The sequence below is a fragment of the Odontomachus brunneus genome, unplaced genomic scaffold (genome assembly GCF_010583005.1).
Source record: "Odontomachus brunneus isolate Ranch 3 - 2012 unplaced genomic scaffold, Obru_v1 Obru_scaffold_117, whole genome shotgun sequence".
In the NCBI taxonomy this organism is placed as follows: Eukaryota; Metazoa; Arthropoda; class Insecta; order Hymenoptera; family Formicidae; genus Odontomachus; species Odontomachus brunneus.
The window spans coordinates 335,731-352,619 of NW_022639567.1; the positions used below are offsets into that span (position 1 = coordinate 335,731).

At 35.9% G+C, this 16,889-nt stretch overlaps 3 protein-coding genes across 4 annotated transcripts in view; 2 read left to right on the forward strand and 1 right to left on the reverse strand.

Moving 5' to 3' along the window:
- Positions 1–2,266, forward strand: part of LOC116849477 (ras-related protein Rab-28-like) — a 9,953-nt gene extending 7,687 nt beyond the window's left edge. The window contains exon 4 of the mRNA XM_032826655.1: positions 1,691–2,266. Within this exon, the coding sequence (XP_032682546.1) occupies positions 1,691–1,915 (225 nt within the window). The 3' untranslated portion in view covers positions 1,916–2,266. The remainder of the gene's footprint in view (positions 1–1,690) is intronic.
- Positions 2,267–2,686: 420 nt separating this feature from the next.
- On the reverse strand, positions 2,687–7,722 carry LOC116849472 (hexosaminidase D-like). 2 transcript variants are annotated; one of them, XM_032826644.1, is made up of 2 exons: positions 6,953–7,722; positions 2,687–6,904 (listed from the first exon to the last, which is right to left on the reverse strand). In XM_032826644.1, the coding sequence occupies exons 1-2, from the start codon at positions 7,182–7,184 to the stop codon at positions 5,436–5,438; spliced, it is 1,701 nt and encodes a 566-aa protein (XP_032682535.1). In that variant the 5' UTR covers positions 7,185–7,722; the 3' UTR covers positions 2,687–5,435. The 2 variants fall into 2 exon arrangements, with proteins under 2 accessions (XP_032682535.1, XP_032682536.1); XM_032826645.1 differs by having other exon boundaries at positions 7,031–7,721.
- Positions 7,723–15,685: 7,963 nt separating this feature from the next.
- Positions 15,686–16,889, forward strand: part of LOC116849471 (shootin-1) — a 36,674-nt gene continuing 35,470 nt past the window's right edge. The window contains exon 1 of the mRNA XM_032826641.1: positions 15,686–15,996. Within this exon, the coding sequence (XP_032682532.1) occupies positions 15,981–15,996 (16 nt within the window). The 5' untranslated portion in view covers positions 15,686–15,980. The remainder of the gene's footprint in view (positions 15,997–16,889) is intronic.

Sequence of the window (16,889 nt, forward strand, 5' to 3'; positions counted from 1 at the left end):
AAGGTCAAACTGATGTGATCAGTAAATACATCTTTTTAAACGCCACAACTTTTATCTGAAACATTTTTTTCTAAAATGCTTAGTTTTCGAGATATTTCACCGGTCCGGGACTTTTTGAACACCCTGTATATATATGTCATAGATTTCAACATTATGTCTACATTGTTTACGTATCGTCTACGTGATGTGTACATTCTTTTTCATATAGACAAAATAAGTTACGTAAAATATTGCAAATTATATACAGTATAACATACAATAAAGGGTAATTAAATTATGAGACAGTTATCTGACCGTGTCTGTTCTGGATATTAATACAAATGTAATGTTTAAAAAAGATAAAAAATTACATGAATTTTTCACTTTATTATGTGTAACGGATTGATAAATTTAACTCTGGGTAAGAATGCAACCAGAAAACTCTGTAGACTCTATAACTTGTTTAGCAAACAACGATTTTCATAAATTTATATATCAATATTCTAAATGTTAAACAAAAATATAAACGTTTCTTAATTAATTTCTAACTGAGCCATATGTTCTGTATCAGCGTTGTGCTGTACATTTCGAGTTACATTTATTGTTTATATATTTTCTATGTATTATATATACATAGTCACTTTTTATGTAAACAATGTAAATTATGTAGAATATTGCAAATTAAATTAAAATTTACAGAAAAGGATAATTAAATTGAGATAATTATACCATATTTGTTCTGAGTATTAATTACAAATGTAATGTTTAAAAAAGATAAATTACATGAAATTTTTATTTCCTTATGTGATAGAGTAGTAGATTCAATTCAGATAGCACAGAAAGTTCAAAAAGAGTTCACACATATTTTCAGATGCAAAAAGAATTCTTCAAAGTTCAGTTCAGTGAAAAGAATTTTTTTGTATCTAAAAATGAACTCAGAATTAGTGACATACAACTGAATTCTTTTTGAACTCTCTGTGCTATCTGGGAACTCTCTATAGATACAACCACAAAGAACTCTGTAAACTCTAACTTGTTTAGGAAACAATATTCATAAATTTATACCAGGATTCTAAAAGTTAAATAAAAATATAAACTTTTCTTAATTAATTGAGCAAGAGTCATATGTTCTTTAAACGATATCCGCATTTAATAAGAAGAATATTTGCAGTATGCTGACAGATTGGCAATGAATTCGATCAGAATCCCACAACGAAACTATAGCCTGTGTCTGTATTGAGTCTGTATTGAGTCCATGTTTTGGCGATCGAGTCTGCTGATATGATTTGACAACAGATTGGCGGCAAAAATCGATCATGTCCTACCGCTAAATTTTGCGCAGCAGGTTCTGTTCAGCTTCTGGCGCCAATCTGCTGTCAAAGATCCACTTGGTTTCTGCCATCAATCTATTGACAGCAAGTTCTGTCAGATTTCTGGCGGTAGCTTGATAACATTATCAGATAGAACAGATTCTGTGTAAGATTTGTAGTTTTCAAAAATTTATAGCAAACTCTGCTCAGAATCTGCCTGTGCAGGTTTGACTATCTAGATAAATACTCTCATTGTTTACATAGATAACATCTCATATATAGTTTATGCTGTCTATATGTGAACGTAGAGTATCCTAATTTATACGTATGTAATGCCCAATCCTGATTGTACGAGTATTTTCATTTAAAGTCACAAAGGATCCATGTATTACTTTTTCCAGGTATCATTGTGCATCGCTAGTCTGGCGGCGCAAGTCTTGGGTGTTCGGCTGACGAGAACGGATCAAGACTTCCACAAACCCATCATTATCGCCGAGATCGGAGACACTGTAGACATAAGCTCGATACACAAAGTTATCAAGAGGATCCCCAACAGGAAACAACATCCGATCACCTTCAATCCCCGTTTTCCATCCTCGAAATCCGCGGTGTGTACGTTGCAGTGAGGTCATCGTCGTGCATCTTAAATTCATCTCGCATAAATCTCCTCGAAAGAAGAAATTAGGATCTAAGGAGAATATAATAGCTGTTGAACCAAGAGCCGCTCAATCTCGGCGCAGGTCGAAGAACTGACCTATGGTTGGAAACAATTATCGCTTTCGGTAATACAAGTGATTTGTCTGCTTAATGTTGATTGCATGCGGCGCGTGCATAAACAAAGAATTATCTTATTATTTCGCTTTATAATATGTGAATATTAGTTATATACACGGAAAAAACAATTCTGTTGGTGCAACCGAATTTTCGGTTGCTCAGGGATCAGATGAAAACTCGGCTGTAGGCACGAGAAAAATTCCTTTATGAGGCTTCTGTATAGTCAATTGTTCTCAGTTGCCTCAACCGAGTTCTGATATCGTTGAATGTTCAGACGAATATTTTCGGTTGTGACAACAGAAATATTAGTTTTCATAACAGAGATATCGCTTCTGATCACCTAATTTTCAGTTGGTTCCTATTTGGTTGCACCAACTGAAATTTTTTGCGTGTACCATGTACCAGACAGACTCGGCAAAATAATGTTGTGAACATTTCGTATATAGACGTCCAATGCGTGACTTTATACCTTGAATGTGAATGGCTCTGAACATACGATTGTATGTCGCATTACCTTCACCGTGACTTATATACACAAACACAGACAGATAATTCTAAAAAATCATATCTACGTAGAGCGCGGGGCCAATGAACATAGACGATTGGAAAAATTTCTCTCTAGCGTAGATTTAAAAACAGATTTATTAATCGCGTCTGGCTACTATGCGGCAATAATTACAATGTAGGGTTTATATAACAATAAAAGTACTTTTACAATGTGATAATAATTATACAATAATAATAGAGCATAATAATGCAAAACACGTGTATACATAAATTACAAATTTACGGAAGAGAATTTAAAATTACTAAGGGAAGAATCGTTAAAAATTGCGTTAAAAAAGGTACATTCATCGAAAAGTCGAGAAACGTAAAGAGTAAACCGAGAAAACTCGATATAAAAATCTAAATATCACGCGGAACTATTTGTGACTTCCCATGCCTAACTTAGAGACACGTAAAAATACTTTCGAAATAAAATTTCATTCACTGCTCTCTAAATTTCTCGGAGTAGAGTACTACTCGAAACAAAAAGTGGCAGCGTTTTCGTTCAAAGCGATAGCGGGAAAATACTGCCATTCGAAATCGCAAGAAGGAATATTTTATCAAGCTTGGAGTGAATTCTGATTCCTTCTGTGAGCGAATGTTGTCAATTAAAATGAATATATTCCTCTGACGATGGAGCAGATTGCATTCTAAAACGTTCCTTTTGAGGAAAATTTTACTCAATACCTGTAGTTTGCGTTATATATACTAGAGTATCGAGTAAAATTTCCTCAAAGATATTTTAAAATGCAACCCAGATCCACTCTTCAATTTTGAGTAAAAATATTCATATCGACGATTAAGAGTAGTGAATTCACTTTATGAATGAAAAATTATTTGAATTCAAGTGATTGCTCATTGGATACCGAAGGAAGATAAAATGATGCTTTCAACACGAGAGCGTTCAAAACGGATTTAGTCTTTGCTCTTTTCGCGCGAAATTTCACTCCAACAAACTCGGAGAGCGCATCATTCATGTAAAATCTTCGATCCGAGTAAGTCAATGCAAGTCGCCAAATTTCTTTCCTATCGTATGTACAATTCTTTTATTCTATCTATCGGAAATTCATCTAATTGGCATAATATCGCAATGATCTGCTTTTATGGCACGATTCCCCGCTTATACTACAATCGCAGATACTGCGTTAATACGCACGCAGATAAATACGGTTGATGCGCAAAATTAACGTGAACTCATCGCCACACATCTTTGCGACGAACGTACCGATAAAACCTGGCTCTACAGATCGCGCCTCTTGTTGGCAATCGTGTTTAGGATTAGAAGACAATTACTAATGCGACAATTGGGAATGGCCATCTGTGCGTGTGTGATTTGCGCGAGCAGCTTCGCATAATTCATAAATACACATATATATACGTTACGTATCGCAATAATAATGACGATAAAAATCGTTGTTGGATAATAGCGGTATCCGATCAAATCGCCGATATAAATAATTTGTTCTAATGTCGCAACAAAATCATAAAGATCGTCTAGTGCATTTATCAATAGATCACTATCTACTCTCCTACAGCTACAATAGCTAAAACACGCGGATCACATTATCTATTTGAGACTTTTCGTGCCGGGAAGGAAGAATCATCACCGATATATACAAACACTCGTGTGTGAATGCGAAAACATCTCTCCGAAACGTCTTTCCCCGAAGAACCAACGACCTGAGTCAGGAATATACGTTATTATTTGTTCTACCAAATAGTACAACCGATAACACTGGTCTACAAATAAGAAATCTTTTTGTCATGTGAATAAAAAAATTGTGATCTATATAGTATTTTTACGCCTGAATTAAGAAGTTTATGCAAACAGGTTTATTCTATTACTCAGGATTTTTCAGTGATGTGATTTTTAAGTTCCAAGAAAACTGATTTTCTCTATGTATACAGGCATGGCATACACAGGCATACCTAGTATTAAATACGTAGAAACTAGTAATTGTCTGCTATGTTTGGCTTGTATATGTCTCTTTTAAAAATAAAAAATGTATCAGTTTTTACCATTTCTTGTACCTAATTAGGGAAAATTGCGTAAAAGAAGAAAAATCGTTATTCTTGACGACCTTCTATAGAAAAATGTTGCTTAAATGGAAGAATATGGATGATATTTAATATTGTGATAATACTTAAATATTTTATATATATAAAGTATTATCAAAATATTAAGTTATATATATATATATATATATAATTTAATATTTTGATAATACTTTATATATATATATATATATATATATATATATATATATATATATATATATATATATATTTATTTATTTATAAATCAAATTGTGAAAAAATTTACATTCACGTATAGAATGTTCCGTATACAATATATGAAATCTTAAGTGACAAGAAAATTGCGAGTGATACAGAAATTCCATGTTCATTTTTGGATTCTACGCATAAAAATACATGAGAAACTTATGAGGAATTCCATAGGACAAGTTACCTGTAGACCAGTGCAATACAATCGTTCTCATGGGGACAAACAAGTTTTACTAATTTACGGACGGTGCGGTCAATATGATTTGATTACTTCCTTATCAAATTGCAAGTTATCACATGTTCTGTACAACGATTATCAAGATGTAAAATTACGAGTTCGAAACTCTTCTAGATTTCACTGATTATCCACGCCATATTTTTATTTGTTTGTTCGTTCTTTTAAAGACTCCTCTTCACGAATCGTGTTCTCCTTTCTCTCTTATGTCGTTTCAATAAAATTCTCTCAGTCTCTCTCGTTATGTATCACGAAAAAGCACGATGAATCCTTTCGCCTACTTATTCGAAAGTAGCCGTCTCCTACTATAAATCAGGCTTGGTAAGAGGTCTCCTCGGCCATGTGTTTTTCTCCAGAAGCTTCTCCTTAGCTTCCCACAGCTGACTGAGCTTTTCGTTCAGCGGCGCGGTGTAGGTCTCAAGCCATTCCTGGATCGTGTAATTGTCGTAGATGTCCTCCATGGCCGTGCGCATGTCCTTCTCGATGTACATGATCTCCATCTTGTGCCGATCCAAGTCGGTGACTGCGCGCTCCACGTAGCTGGGGCTCGCGAACGAGTACTTGATGTTATACGGCTTCAGCCAGCCTTTGTACGTGTTGTCCTGCTCCATCTTGAGGATCTCCTGCGTCAGCGAGTACAGACGCAGAATGGCGTTGTATATCGACACCCCGTGGAAGCTGCACTTGGTCCAGCCGTACTGCGGTTCCGGCACGCTTAGCGAGACGATTCCGTCGCACTGCAGCGCCTCGGATATCTGATGGGGCAGCTCCACGGGAAAGTTGCCCGGCGCGGACGCCTGCAGCATAGCTAAATTGATCGCGAGAGACGGCAGGCTGATCGGTAGCAGCTCGCAGAGCACGCTGAAGTGGTCGTAGCGTTGCCAGCCGGTCAGCATGACGCCCTTGAATGCAATCTGGCTGGAATACTTCTGAATGATCTCCAACCAACGCTGATGGTTCTCCATGTGATACGAGATGTCCGTGTAATATCTATCCGGGAAGGTGGCACCCTTGAACGCCGTGGCGACCCACACCTGCTTCCACACCGCGGCGTAGCTCTCCCACAGCTGGTCGGTCAACGTGCTGCCGGGGTCGGTGGTGTACTTCCACACGACCGGCTCCACCATCAAATGCAGGCCCTTGTCGATGATCTCCTGCGGCGAGATCTCGCGGAACTCGTCGTCCCACATGAGCACAGTCAGCTCAGGATACTTTTCCTTGATATACCTCACCACAGTGGACACATGATCCAGAAATAGCTGTCGTTTGCCCCATTGCTTTTTAGCCATGACATCCAAGCACCTGGAGCACTCTCCTATCTGGTAGACCTCATCAGCACCTATGTGCAGGTACTTGGACATTGGATGAGTAGATACCACTTGATTGATCATTTCATATATTAATGGAAGAGTTCTGTTATACGTAGGGCACAAGACCTGTGGATAGTGTGGCACTTCTCTAAAGTCCTTGTACTTATCCAGCTTGAGGACAAACTCCATGTGACCAAAGGTCTGTATAAGTGGTATGATGATGAGCTCGTTCTTCTTGGCCAAACTCTGAATCTGCACGATATCCTTTTTGGAGTAAGCATTGCCAGCGTGGACATCCTCAATGCTATCGGTAAAAGGGAACATGTCCTCATACTCCATGAGCACACCAGTGGCCCCCAGCTTTTTCAGCAGAGGAAACAGGTAGCTGTAGTAAGCTAACTTCGGCGGGGCGCCCTTCAGGTCTAAGTGGACGATCTTGTGGCCCTTGAACAGCGGAGTGCCGTCTGCAAACGATTTGTCATAAGTAAAGTCGTTAAACAGCCTGTTCCTACCGTTCCTCAGACTCCCCGCGAACTGCCCGTCCAGCTGCTGCCTCCTGGCAGCGCTCTGAGGACTGTCCGTCAGCTCACCCGGAGCGTACGCGTCCTCTGCTCTTGGCCGGCCGCCGATCTTGCCTGAGATCTCGTCGATCTCGTTACTGAGTATGTGGTAGATGACAATCAGTAGGACAAAGCTGATCGTCACGATGACCATCAGAGAGGCTCGTCCTCGTAGACGCGTCATGACGCCGTCGTCGTCGTTGTTTGTGTGGCGTCACGAAAAACAAGGCGTGCGCCTATCGCACTGACACGTCCATCACTCGTTTCTGCCTCGATTTGAACGAAAAACTGAACGACCGAGCGAGAACACGCGTGAGAGAGAGAGAAAGAGCGAGAGCGAGAAAAAGGGAGACAAATAGACATGCGGAAAGACTCGCAGACAGACGCGATTATTGGCGAGTAACGTGAGGAACGCGCTTGACAGCGTTCCCCGTCAAGTCGTGGATCTCTATCCGCATTCCTGTTTCTCGCGGAAAGGCTGTCCTCCGCGTCGATGCGGTTTTATCGTTGTCGCAGTCGCGGACGCACTGGTGCGCAGCTCCTTCTCTCTCTCGCACGAGAGCGTGTGATGAGAGCGCAGAACCAACGTTAGTCGCGATCGAGTTCTTATCGAACACTAACGTCCCCGATTAGCGGGTCGTTTTCGAGAGGTAAAGAGCGGAGCGAGCGAGCGAGAGAGAGAGAGAGATGAGAATGAATGAGTGGCGAGTAAGAGAGAGAGAGAGAGAGAGAGAGAGAGAGAGAGAGAGAGAGAGAGAGAGAGAGAGCAGCGTTGGACCTGCTCAAGCGACGAGGCAGCTTCGCGTTCTGTCGGCTCCGCCGAGAGACAAAGAGGGAAAGAGCGAGAGACGTTTTCTTCCCGTCTATACGCGGACACGCGCCCGCCGATCCGTGCAGTGCGCGTTCCGGAAGGCGCGATAATTATTGATTCTTTTGAAGCACACTGCGCTGCGGCGAGCAGTGCGATCCGTTTGAATGTTTAGCGATAAAAATAAGTGGAGCGGTTATACGGTGAATCATGTGACCTTGTATAAATATGTCGCGATAATATGCGCGATACTACGATGGGACTTTCGGTAGATGAGTAGATAAAAACTAATTGGGGTCCCTTATTCTTTATACAAATAAATATTATTCTTATATTAATATTATTCTTATATTAATATTATCCTTGTTTTATAACACTTTTTATTTTATGTTGCGATACGCTGTACCCTAGGCAGAACAAAAAATCACAACGACGTTAAAATAACGTAGGAATGACTAAAAATGTGATATTTTTAGTCATCCTCTCGTTACTTTAACGCTATTTTGATTTGTTTGACTTTTTGTTCTACTTGGAGTCTTGATAAAAACAGGTAATTGTGTCCATATCGAAGTTACATGGATTAAAGTGATTTACATGGATTACACGAATGTAGATTCATCCATGAGTTATCTTTATGCACGCAAATGTAACGTTTTTTTTCTTTATAATCATCTTTACAATTATGTTCCCTTTTTTCCTAGAATAATATCCCAGACAGTACAAGATCTCTAAAGGATATTCTGAGAATGTTCTTAAAATGTAGAGACGTTTTCAGAATGTTTTTAGGATGTCTTGTGGAGATCTGTGTTGTTTGAAATTGAATAAAAATTTAGTTCAGTTGTTACACATATATAGAGATTAAAACGTTCATGCATTGAATTAAAACATTCATATATTGAAAACTTCATTTAGGGGGAAAAAATAGTAGAATCTACGTTGACATTTCGAGGATAAAATACTTTGATTGAATAATGAAGAAAAACATTATATCCACATGAATAATTCATAGATGGATTTGCATCATGTAATCCACGTAAATCACATGAAGAAACATTGTCAGTAAATCCACGTAAATCACATGAAGAACGAAGTGTTGTTTTCAAATTTAAATTAGAACTGCTTGTAAACATTGTCGCTGGCATTAGGAAGAATTTAGGTTGCATTTCAAAACATCCTTTTTCAGGAAATTTTACTCGATACACTATAGCATATGTAATAAAATTTTACTCTATAAGAGTAAAATCCATTCTGGCGAAAATAAAAATCTTTATAAACCGTTCGATGAGAATTTCCTGAGAATTTATACGCTTTCAAACTTTGTATAAACGCTTATTCAACGCCGTTGGATTTTAAACGCTTTCAGAACGCTTTCAAAGTATGCTCAGTAAATGCCGATATACTTTCGTGTAGAGAGTTTTAAAACGTCAGACTCTTTTAAAACATTTAAAAAACACTTTTCCTAACGCCGTAAGACAAGCGTTTTCTCTCCGTTCAGCAAACGCTCTTCCAATATGCAAACGCCTTTCAAACATTAGTTACATTACAATTTCTGCTCTACTGACAATTTCTAAATTCTCAACAAACTCCCGCAAACGCTCATGTAAACGCTAAACAAACGTTTATGAAACTTTTTATTTTTGTCAGGGCATACAGCACAAATGTTCAATAGATATCCTAAGAAAGTTCTAGGAATATTCGAATATTCTTAGAACATTTTTAGGATATATTTAGTGAACATTTGTGCTATATGGGAAATTTTACTTTATACGAGTAAAATTTTATTTTAAGTAAAAAAAAATTTTTATTTTATACCCACATAGCAGAATATTCAAAATATATTATTGGAATGTCCTAAAGATATCTCAATATCTCTAGAATATCCCCATGATATATTTTGAATATTTCTGATATATGAGTAGGAATAAAATTTTTCTCAAAAAAGAATATAACCATACCCGGGCAATGGGTAAATGTTAGTTATAATTTCCTACTCAACAATGTAACTGTTATATAACATACGTGTTATGTTGAGTAGGAAATTACAACTAACTTATACGTTACATGTAATAAAATTATGTAATAAATATTAAATTAAATATTAAATTATGTAATAACGTTATAACGTTGTGTTCACTGGGTAGTTTATTTTATTATGATAAGATGAAATTATTATGATGGAAATGAAATGTCACGAACAATATCCTGTTATGTCACTCGGTAAATAATTGCTTCAATAAAAATAGGATTATCTTTATTTAATTATACATATTACCCAGATAACACAGAGAGTTCAAAAAGAATTCAGTCATATATCACCAATTCTGAGTTCATTTTTAGATACAAAAAAAATTCTTTTCACTGAACTGAACTTTGAAGAATTCTTTTTGTATCTGAAAATGAACTCTGAATTGGGACATACTGAATTCTTTTTAAATTCTTTGTGCTATCTGGATAAGGAGTTTTTGTAATATCGTGTCTCAGATACGATAACGCTAAAGTACGCCAATATTCAGTATCAATACTTCAAATCTATAGAATACATCTCAGCAAACACCCCACACAGCAGAGATGGCCAAAATATATCACAGGGATATCCTAAAGATATATTTGGGATATGCGATATCTTCAAAATATTCTTACAATATATTTAGGACATTCCTGCTGTGTGGGACAGTTATATCAATGTTATATAACTGCAATAGAAATGATTATAACAAATAATATTGCATGAAAGTTATTGATATGTTACTATTATGTTATGTTATATATGCGATTAATATTGATACAATGTTGTATCAGTAGTCAAATTTTAATTTACTTTAACGTACTCGTAAAAGAGAGAGAATATTCCTTTTTTCTCTCTCACAATATTTTGATAGAGTAAAGTTATGATTAGACTTTTTATAAGAATTCTAGTTTTATAATATCGTGATAACGATCCTTGCATATATTAAAATATCACATTTTATATACGAGAAACACCTAAAATATAATTTTACATTTGTGTATAAAAATATTGCATAACTAAAAGGTAATGCAAACATTAGATTTTTTATATAACATGTTATATTAAAGTTATGTTGTTATAATATTGTTGGTGTAACTTAACCAGTAATTAACATAATAACATAACAGTTTTATAACATAGTCATATCCTAGTTATAAAGGAAATTAAGTAACCTCAATATTAATAATGTATAACAGCAGTTATATTATATGTTACTCCAATGTTATATCACAGTTATGTTCTGTGTTTGCTGGGATAACACAAACTGTATATTCGCAGTACTGGCAATGAATATTAGAACATGCTTTAACGTTACCGTACCAGTGCTGGAATTCTCTAACTTGTTATTGGAGTAATTGGGTTTATACCATAGAAAAGCTGCGCAACGATGCTTACCGATCCGACAGTTGTCGATAAGCGTGTACAGAATAGTTCCTTAGTAGTGCGATTTTGTAACTTAAGTTACAGAATCGCATTACTGGAACACGGTAGTGTCCTTAAAATACAGAGTCTGGCCATTTGTAGACTTCTTTTCATTGGTTTAAATCTGCGTTCCCTCCTAATGGCGGAACGAATAAAAATGTAGCGGGAACATACATCCGTTTAAAAAATATATAGACTAAAAGCGACATACTACTTTGTTTTTGAAAGTTATGTCTTAATGTAAAGCTCAAAATATAAATGTAAATATATATACATGTAGTTGGAAGTACCTTCTATCAGATAATATTACATTTTTACTGAAATTGTTTTTAGACTTAAAACAAAAAATGTTTTTGTAAAACGCACGAAAATAGAGTTCAAAGAAAATAGGTGCCAAAAGCGACATACTTACTGGAAATTATATAACATGTTGCATATATGATAATATTTGATAATAAATAGTTAGTTAATACGTTTAATGGTTGAATAATATTCATTTGATTTAAAAGCAATATTTATGTTAGTTAGTGTTCACTGATGTATATAATTACAAATAATTATTGAAAATGATTTACATTTACATTATTGCAGCGGAATAAATTCATATACAACACATATCACTTCACAATATGAGGTTAGAATCAAGTGGATGGGACCCGATTGACCACGATACGATTGGACACAGATTGTAATGATTGGTTCGACCTAGTAATTCACTAGATAATTCTTTTCATCGGTTGGTTGTGTCCAATCGTATCGTGGTCAATCGGGATACTCCCGAATCAGGTTATGTTAGTCACAGACTATCGTAGCTATCACATACTAGGTATGTCACTTTAAAACACATTCTCATAAAATTTTTCAAGTTACACAGTAAAAAAGTGATAAAGATTAAAATACTCAAAAAATATTTGTACAAAAGCTAAATGCATTTAGAAGAACTTAATGTTGAACAAAAAGATAATTATCGATGTTTGGTCTACGTAATTCGTCAATAAAAACCATAGAAATAAAACTTGCGAATTTCTAAAACTTAATATTTGCTAATTTAGCATATAAAAGAACAAGAAATATACCAAGTATGACTTTTTCTGGTAAAACGAATTACGTTTATAATAGTTTCGATAAAATACAACATTTCATATATGAAATATAAGGCTCGTCTACAATTTTTGTAAGAATATGGCTGTAAGACTGTAAAACGCGAAATGAATTATTTTCATTCACTGACAGCTCACGTTACAGCCTTACAGCCATATTTTTACAGCTATTGTAGACGAGCTTTTAGAGTCTCGGCTTAATAGCTCCTGCACACAGGACACAGTAATGCTTGCCGCGCGGCGGAAGTTCGCGTGACAGCCAATCAATATGCTGTTTTCCATAATAACTTTCTAGCTCTTACGGAAAAACAACATATTGATTGGCTGTTGCGCGGACTTCCGCCGCGCGGCAAGCATTACCGCGTCCTGTGTGCAGGAGCCATAACCGCCGTCACAACAAGACGTGTTCGAACAAGTTCGGACCTTGTGATTTTTTGGAACGTGCCTTGGAATTTTCCAAGACTTTACTCTCGAAATATATCATAAATCGGAATAATGGCGTTAGGGCATAACTTAGAGAGGTCTGGAACTAAATATTGAAGTTGAAGTTGACTCCTATCGTTCTAACCATGGACGTAGAAATATCTGGAGCATAAAGTATTTTTATGGGCGCGGCGTGTGAAGTCAGCGCGGTGAGAGGAAATCTTCGTCGCGGCCATATTTGGTGATCAAAAATGGCATATATATATGTGTGTGTGTGTGTGTGTGTGTGTGTGTGGTGTGTAATATACTAGTATGGTATACATAGGTCGAGGATTTTAGGGTGCGTTCCGTTTCTACGCATGATGCGCATGAAACGCAGCGTTAGAGTGACAGAGATACGAGAGTGAGATAAAAAGAGAGGGAGAGCTCTCGGGTGAGGTTGTCGAACCTAGGTTAGGTTAGTTCTTGAACGCATGAGATCGCATAGACTGCACTACCTCGGAGATGATGCAGTTCATACGTTCGAAAACTAATCTAACCTAGGTTCGAGAACTTCACCCGAGTGCTCTCTCTCTCATTTTATTTTACTTTCGTATTTCTGTCACTCTAAGGGCTATCGCACACAAATTGACATAACTGCATATGCATAGCATAAGACCGTATATACCAATGAGCATCGAGTATTAAGTCGCTATATTTGTGTTCGATGCTTAATATTCGATGCTCATTGGTCCATACGGTCTTATGCTATGCATATGCAGTTATGTCAATTTGTGTGCGATAGCCCTTAGACCTATAAGGCTGCGTTCAGATTTCCCACTTGGGTGTATTCTATTACTAGAAGTGCTATAGTATATGTAACATATACTATAGTGTTTCGAGTAATAGAGTGCACCCGTATGAGGAATCTGAACGCACCCCAATATGTAGCGCGCATTTCAGATAGGCCGCGTTCCGTGTTACACATATGCGCGCATTTATTTATAGTTTATGTTACGTATATAGCGCGTAGGAAATGCGCAACTTGGAACGCATATATATATATATATATTCCGTAGTATATATTTCAGTGGAAAGAACTATGATTGGATACTGTATAGCATTTAACGAAACATGGTGGACCAATCAAAAGTTACTTCTTCGTGGTCAACTCTGATTAAAGTAACTCCAATAATGTATAATCAAATGTGTAATACAATGTTCTTTGTTGGGAAACGGCCATAATGGGCTGCGTTCCAAAATTCTACTCGGTGAGTAGAGTACATTTAATTGACCAATCATGATAAAGAAATCTTAGTTACCTTTGTTCTTATTGGTCAATTAAATGCTACTCTATCCGTCCAGTAGAGTTTTGGAACGCAGCCATGGAGATCTCTTGCAGAAAGCTGCGAGATAGACAAACCCATTTTCTGACTAAAATATGGGGAAAATCATCTTGTATTTGTAACATTTATAATAAAAAAACATCTCCGTAGTGTTACAGAGCGTTTTTTGAAAAAAATGGAATGTTTTGAAAAGAATCGAATAAATTGTTTGAATAAATGTTCGGCACGCGGTGTAGCATAAACTCATATATTAATTTATTACAAATTTTATAAAACCTAAGTGCAAAATTCGGCTCTGTCGCCTTCACCTCTTATATAAGGAAGACGTCAAAAAATATTTGGTGAGCAAATATTGGCTGCGTTACGAAATTCACTGCCAGTGCTGAAATTCTATAGAATACGTGACATGAATATAGAATTTCAGTACTGGCAATGAATTTCGGAACGCAGCGTATGTCTGCGAGGTGGATTACGGACAGTTGTAGATACTGCAGAAAGTGTAGCCCAGCTGCACTCACTTGCAGCTGTTACGTCTATGTGCACGATATATTGGTCTCTGACATCATGATTGTTGGTCTGTTCTTTTTAGCTGCATTGCTAAACTAGTGAAATAAATATACTTTCTTTCTCTTTAACTTATTGCACTACTTCAGCAATGCAACTAAAAAGAACAAAGCAATTGCAAAGTAATATGTCGAAATTTAAAAAAGCATGGTGAATGCTCCGATTTTTATTTGTGCGCCGCTTCGAATAATAGGCTGTAACTTCTGTACTTCTCCAAATTTTTTGACGTGGATTTGGGAATTGATTTTTAAAAGTAAATATTTTCAGAAAATGCAATAAAAGAAAAATCGATTTTTTTAACCCTCCAAACAATATTCTCCCCTTAGGACGCGGAACTGTTGATTTTTAAGAAGAACCTGAACAATTTTTTGGAAGATGAAGCTGAAACAAGCTTAATTAGTATTAGAATCAAAACATAACAGTGAATCTACCCGAGTCGAAATTATGACTCTATATTGGACTTTGAATTCTATAACGCATAGTACCCAGTAAACATGCATGTCTAAAAGATGTCGAAAAGGTATCTAAAAGATATCTTATGCAACATTTTGTTGCATAAGACGTCTTTTAGATATCTTTTCGACATCTTTTAGACACGCATGTTTACTGGGTAGTAGCAACTAAGTTAGCAAAATATCTTTAATTTTAATGATAAAATTTATTTCTACTTTGACTCTGATGATATCCAAAATTTTCCTTTTTTTAAAATAGTTTGTATTATAGACTTCAGAATATCTAAATAGATGTTGAATGGAATAGTGAGGCTGAAAGTAAGATCAAAATTTCGATTCGGGCAAGCAAAAAAAGTGAGTTTCTCTAATAGAATCACACAGTTTGAAGCAAACTTTACCTTCTCCGGTATAATTAAAACTACAGTTATCACAGGCCGCTCGCTCGTGTCACTTTCTGCGAACCATGGGGACACCCGTTAGACGACTAATGAGCATGAGTCACGGTTCTGCGGTTATGAAAGGGAAGCAGGGGCATGATTCTAGACAATAAAGCTGTTTAATGATAATATAGTGTGCATTCCGAGACACGCGGCCAGTTAAAAGCTTATGCGCGGACTCGAGGTCGGTCGAAGCGCGCACCGATTTCACATTTTACATTTTTCTTTTTAATAATAATAACCGACGAGTTGTTTCTCGAAAAACCTTATAAAAAAACAAGTTATACTGGTTGACGTTCGTTCTTAGAAATTTCAAAGAACGTTTTTAAAATTTCCTTTCAACTGTGAAAGAAGGAATGCAATTAAAGGGACCTGAAAAAAGGCAAAGGAAAAGCAGATATAAGGAAAGCCTACTGCTCATTCAATACGTCTTCTACATTCATGAAAGAAATGACAGGTAAGTTCATAAAATTAAGTTTTCAGATCGAAATGTCGCAAAAATATGACTCGAATGTGAAGTTCGTATTTGAGAATCGTCTTCCGCCGCGGACACTCAATTCTGTATTTTTTATCACGCTTTTTTCCTTTTAATAATAATACTATGTTGTAAATTTTTAACAATTTTCGCATATTTTTATGAAGAATTGTTGGTAAATATGCAGTATAACGCTCTCACCTTGCATTTTTTTCAAACTTTGTAAAGTTGTGTTTTTAACACGTGGAATTGATTTCTGAAAGTGAAAATTGTCACTCGTTTTCTTTTTTTTTTTTTATTTTAATGTTTAATGATGTCGGTAGGACATAGGTAGTAGAAAAGTGATAACTTTCATTATAAAACTTTCAAACTTTCCCATATAGCAGAGATATCCAAAATATATCATAGGGATATCATAAAGATATATTTGGGATATGTGATATCTTCAAGATATCCTTATGATATATTTGGGACATTCTTGCTGTGTGGGTTGTGTCAATGTGTCTAACTTCATTATAACATATTCATTATAACTTTCAAACTTAGTAAAAATGGCATATTCTGTAGATCAAATTAATACTAATCCTTGGCTTGCAGTTCAAGATGTTTACTTTAAAAGAATGTTAGATCTAAATTTTAATCCGTATAAAAAGGGAATTATTTAAGTTTTATAAGATCATATATATGAATAAAGCAAAGAAAAGCATGCATGAACTATTTTCTATTTTATAACAGAATTTATGCTTTTGATTAAAGCAAATCATGTAATAATTAAGTTTTATAATGAAAGTTATCACTTTCCTACTTATCGACATCATTAAACATTAAAAAAAAAAAAAAAAAAAAAAAAAAAAAAAAAAAAAAAAAAAAAAAAA

Coding starts and splice junctions, on each gene's coding strand:
- LOC116849472 (XM_032826644.1), bottom strand. CDS start 7,184: ATGACGCGTCTACGAGGACGAGCCTCTCTGATGGTCATCGTGACGATC. Junction 6,905..6,952: donor CGCGGGGAGTCTGAGGAACG/GTAGGAACAGGC, acceptor AATCGTTTGCAG/ACGGCACTCCGCTGTTCAAG.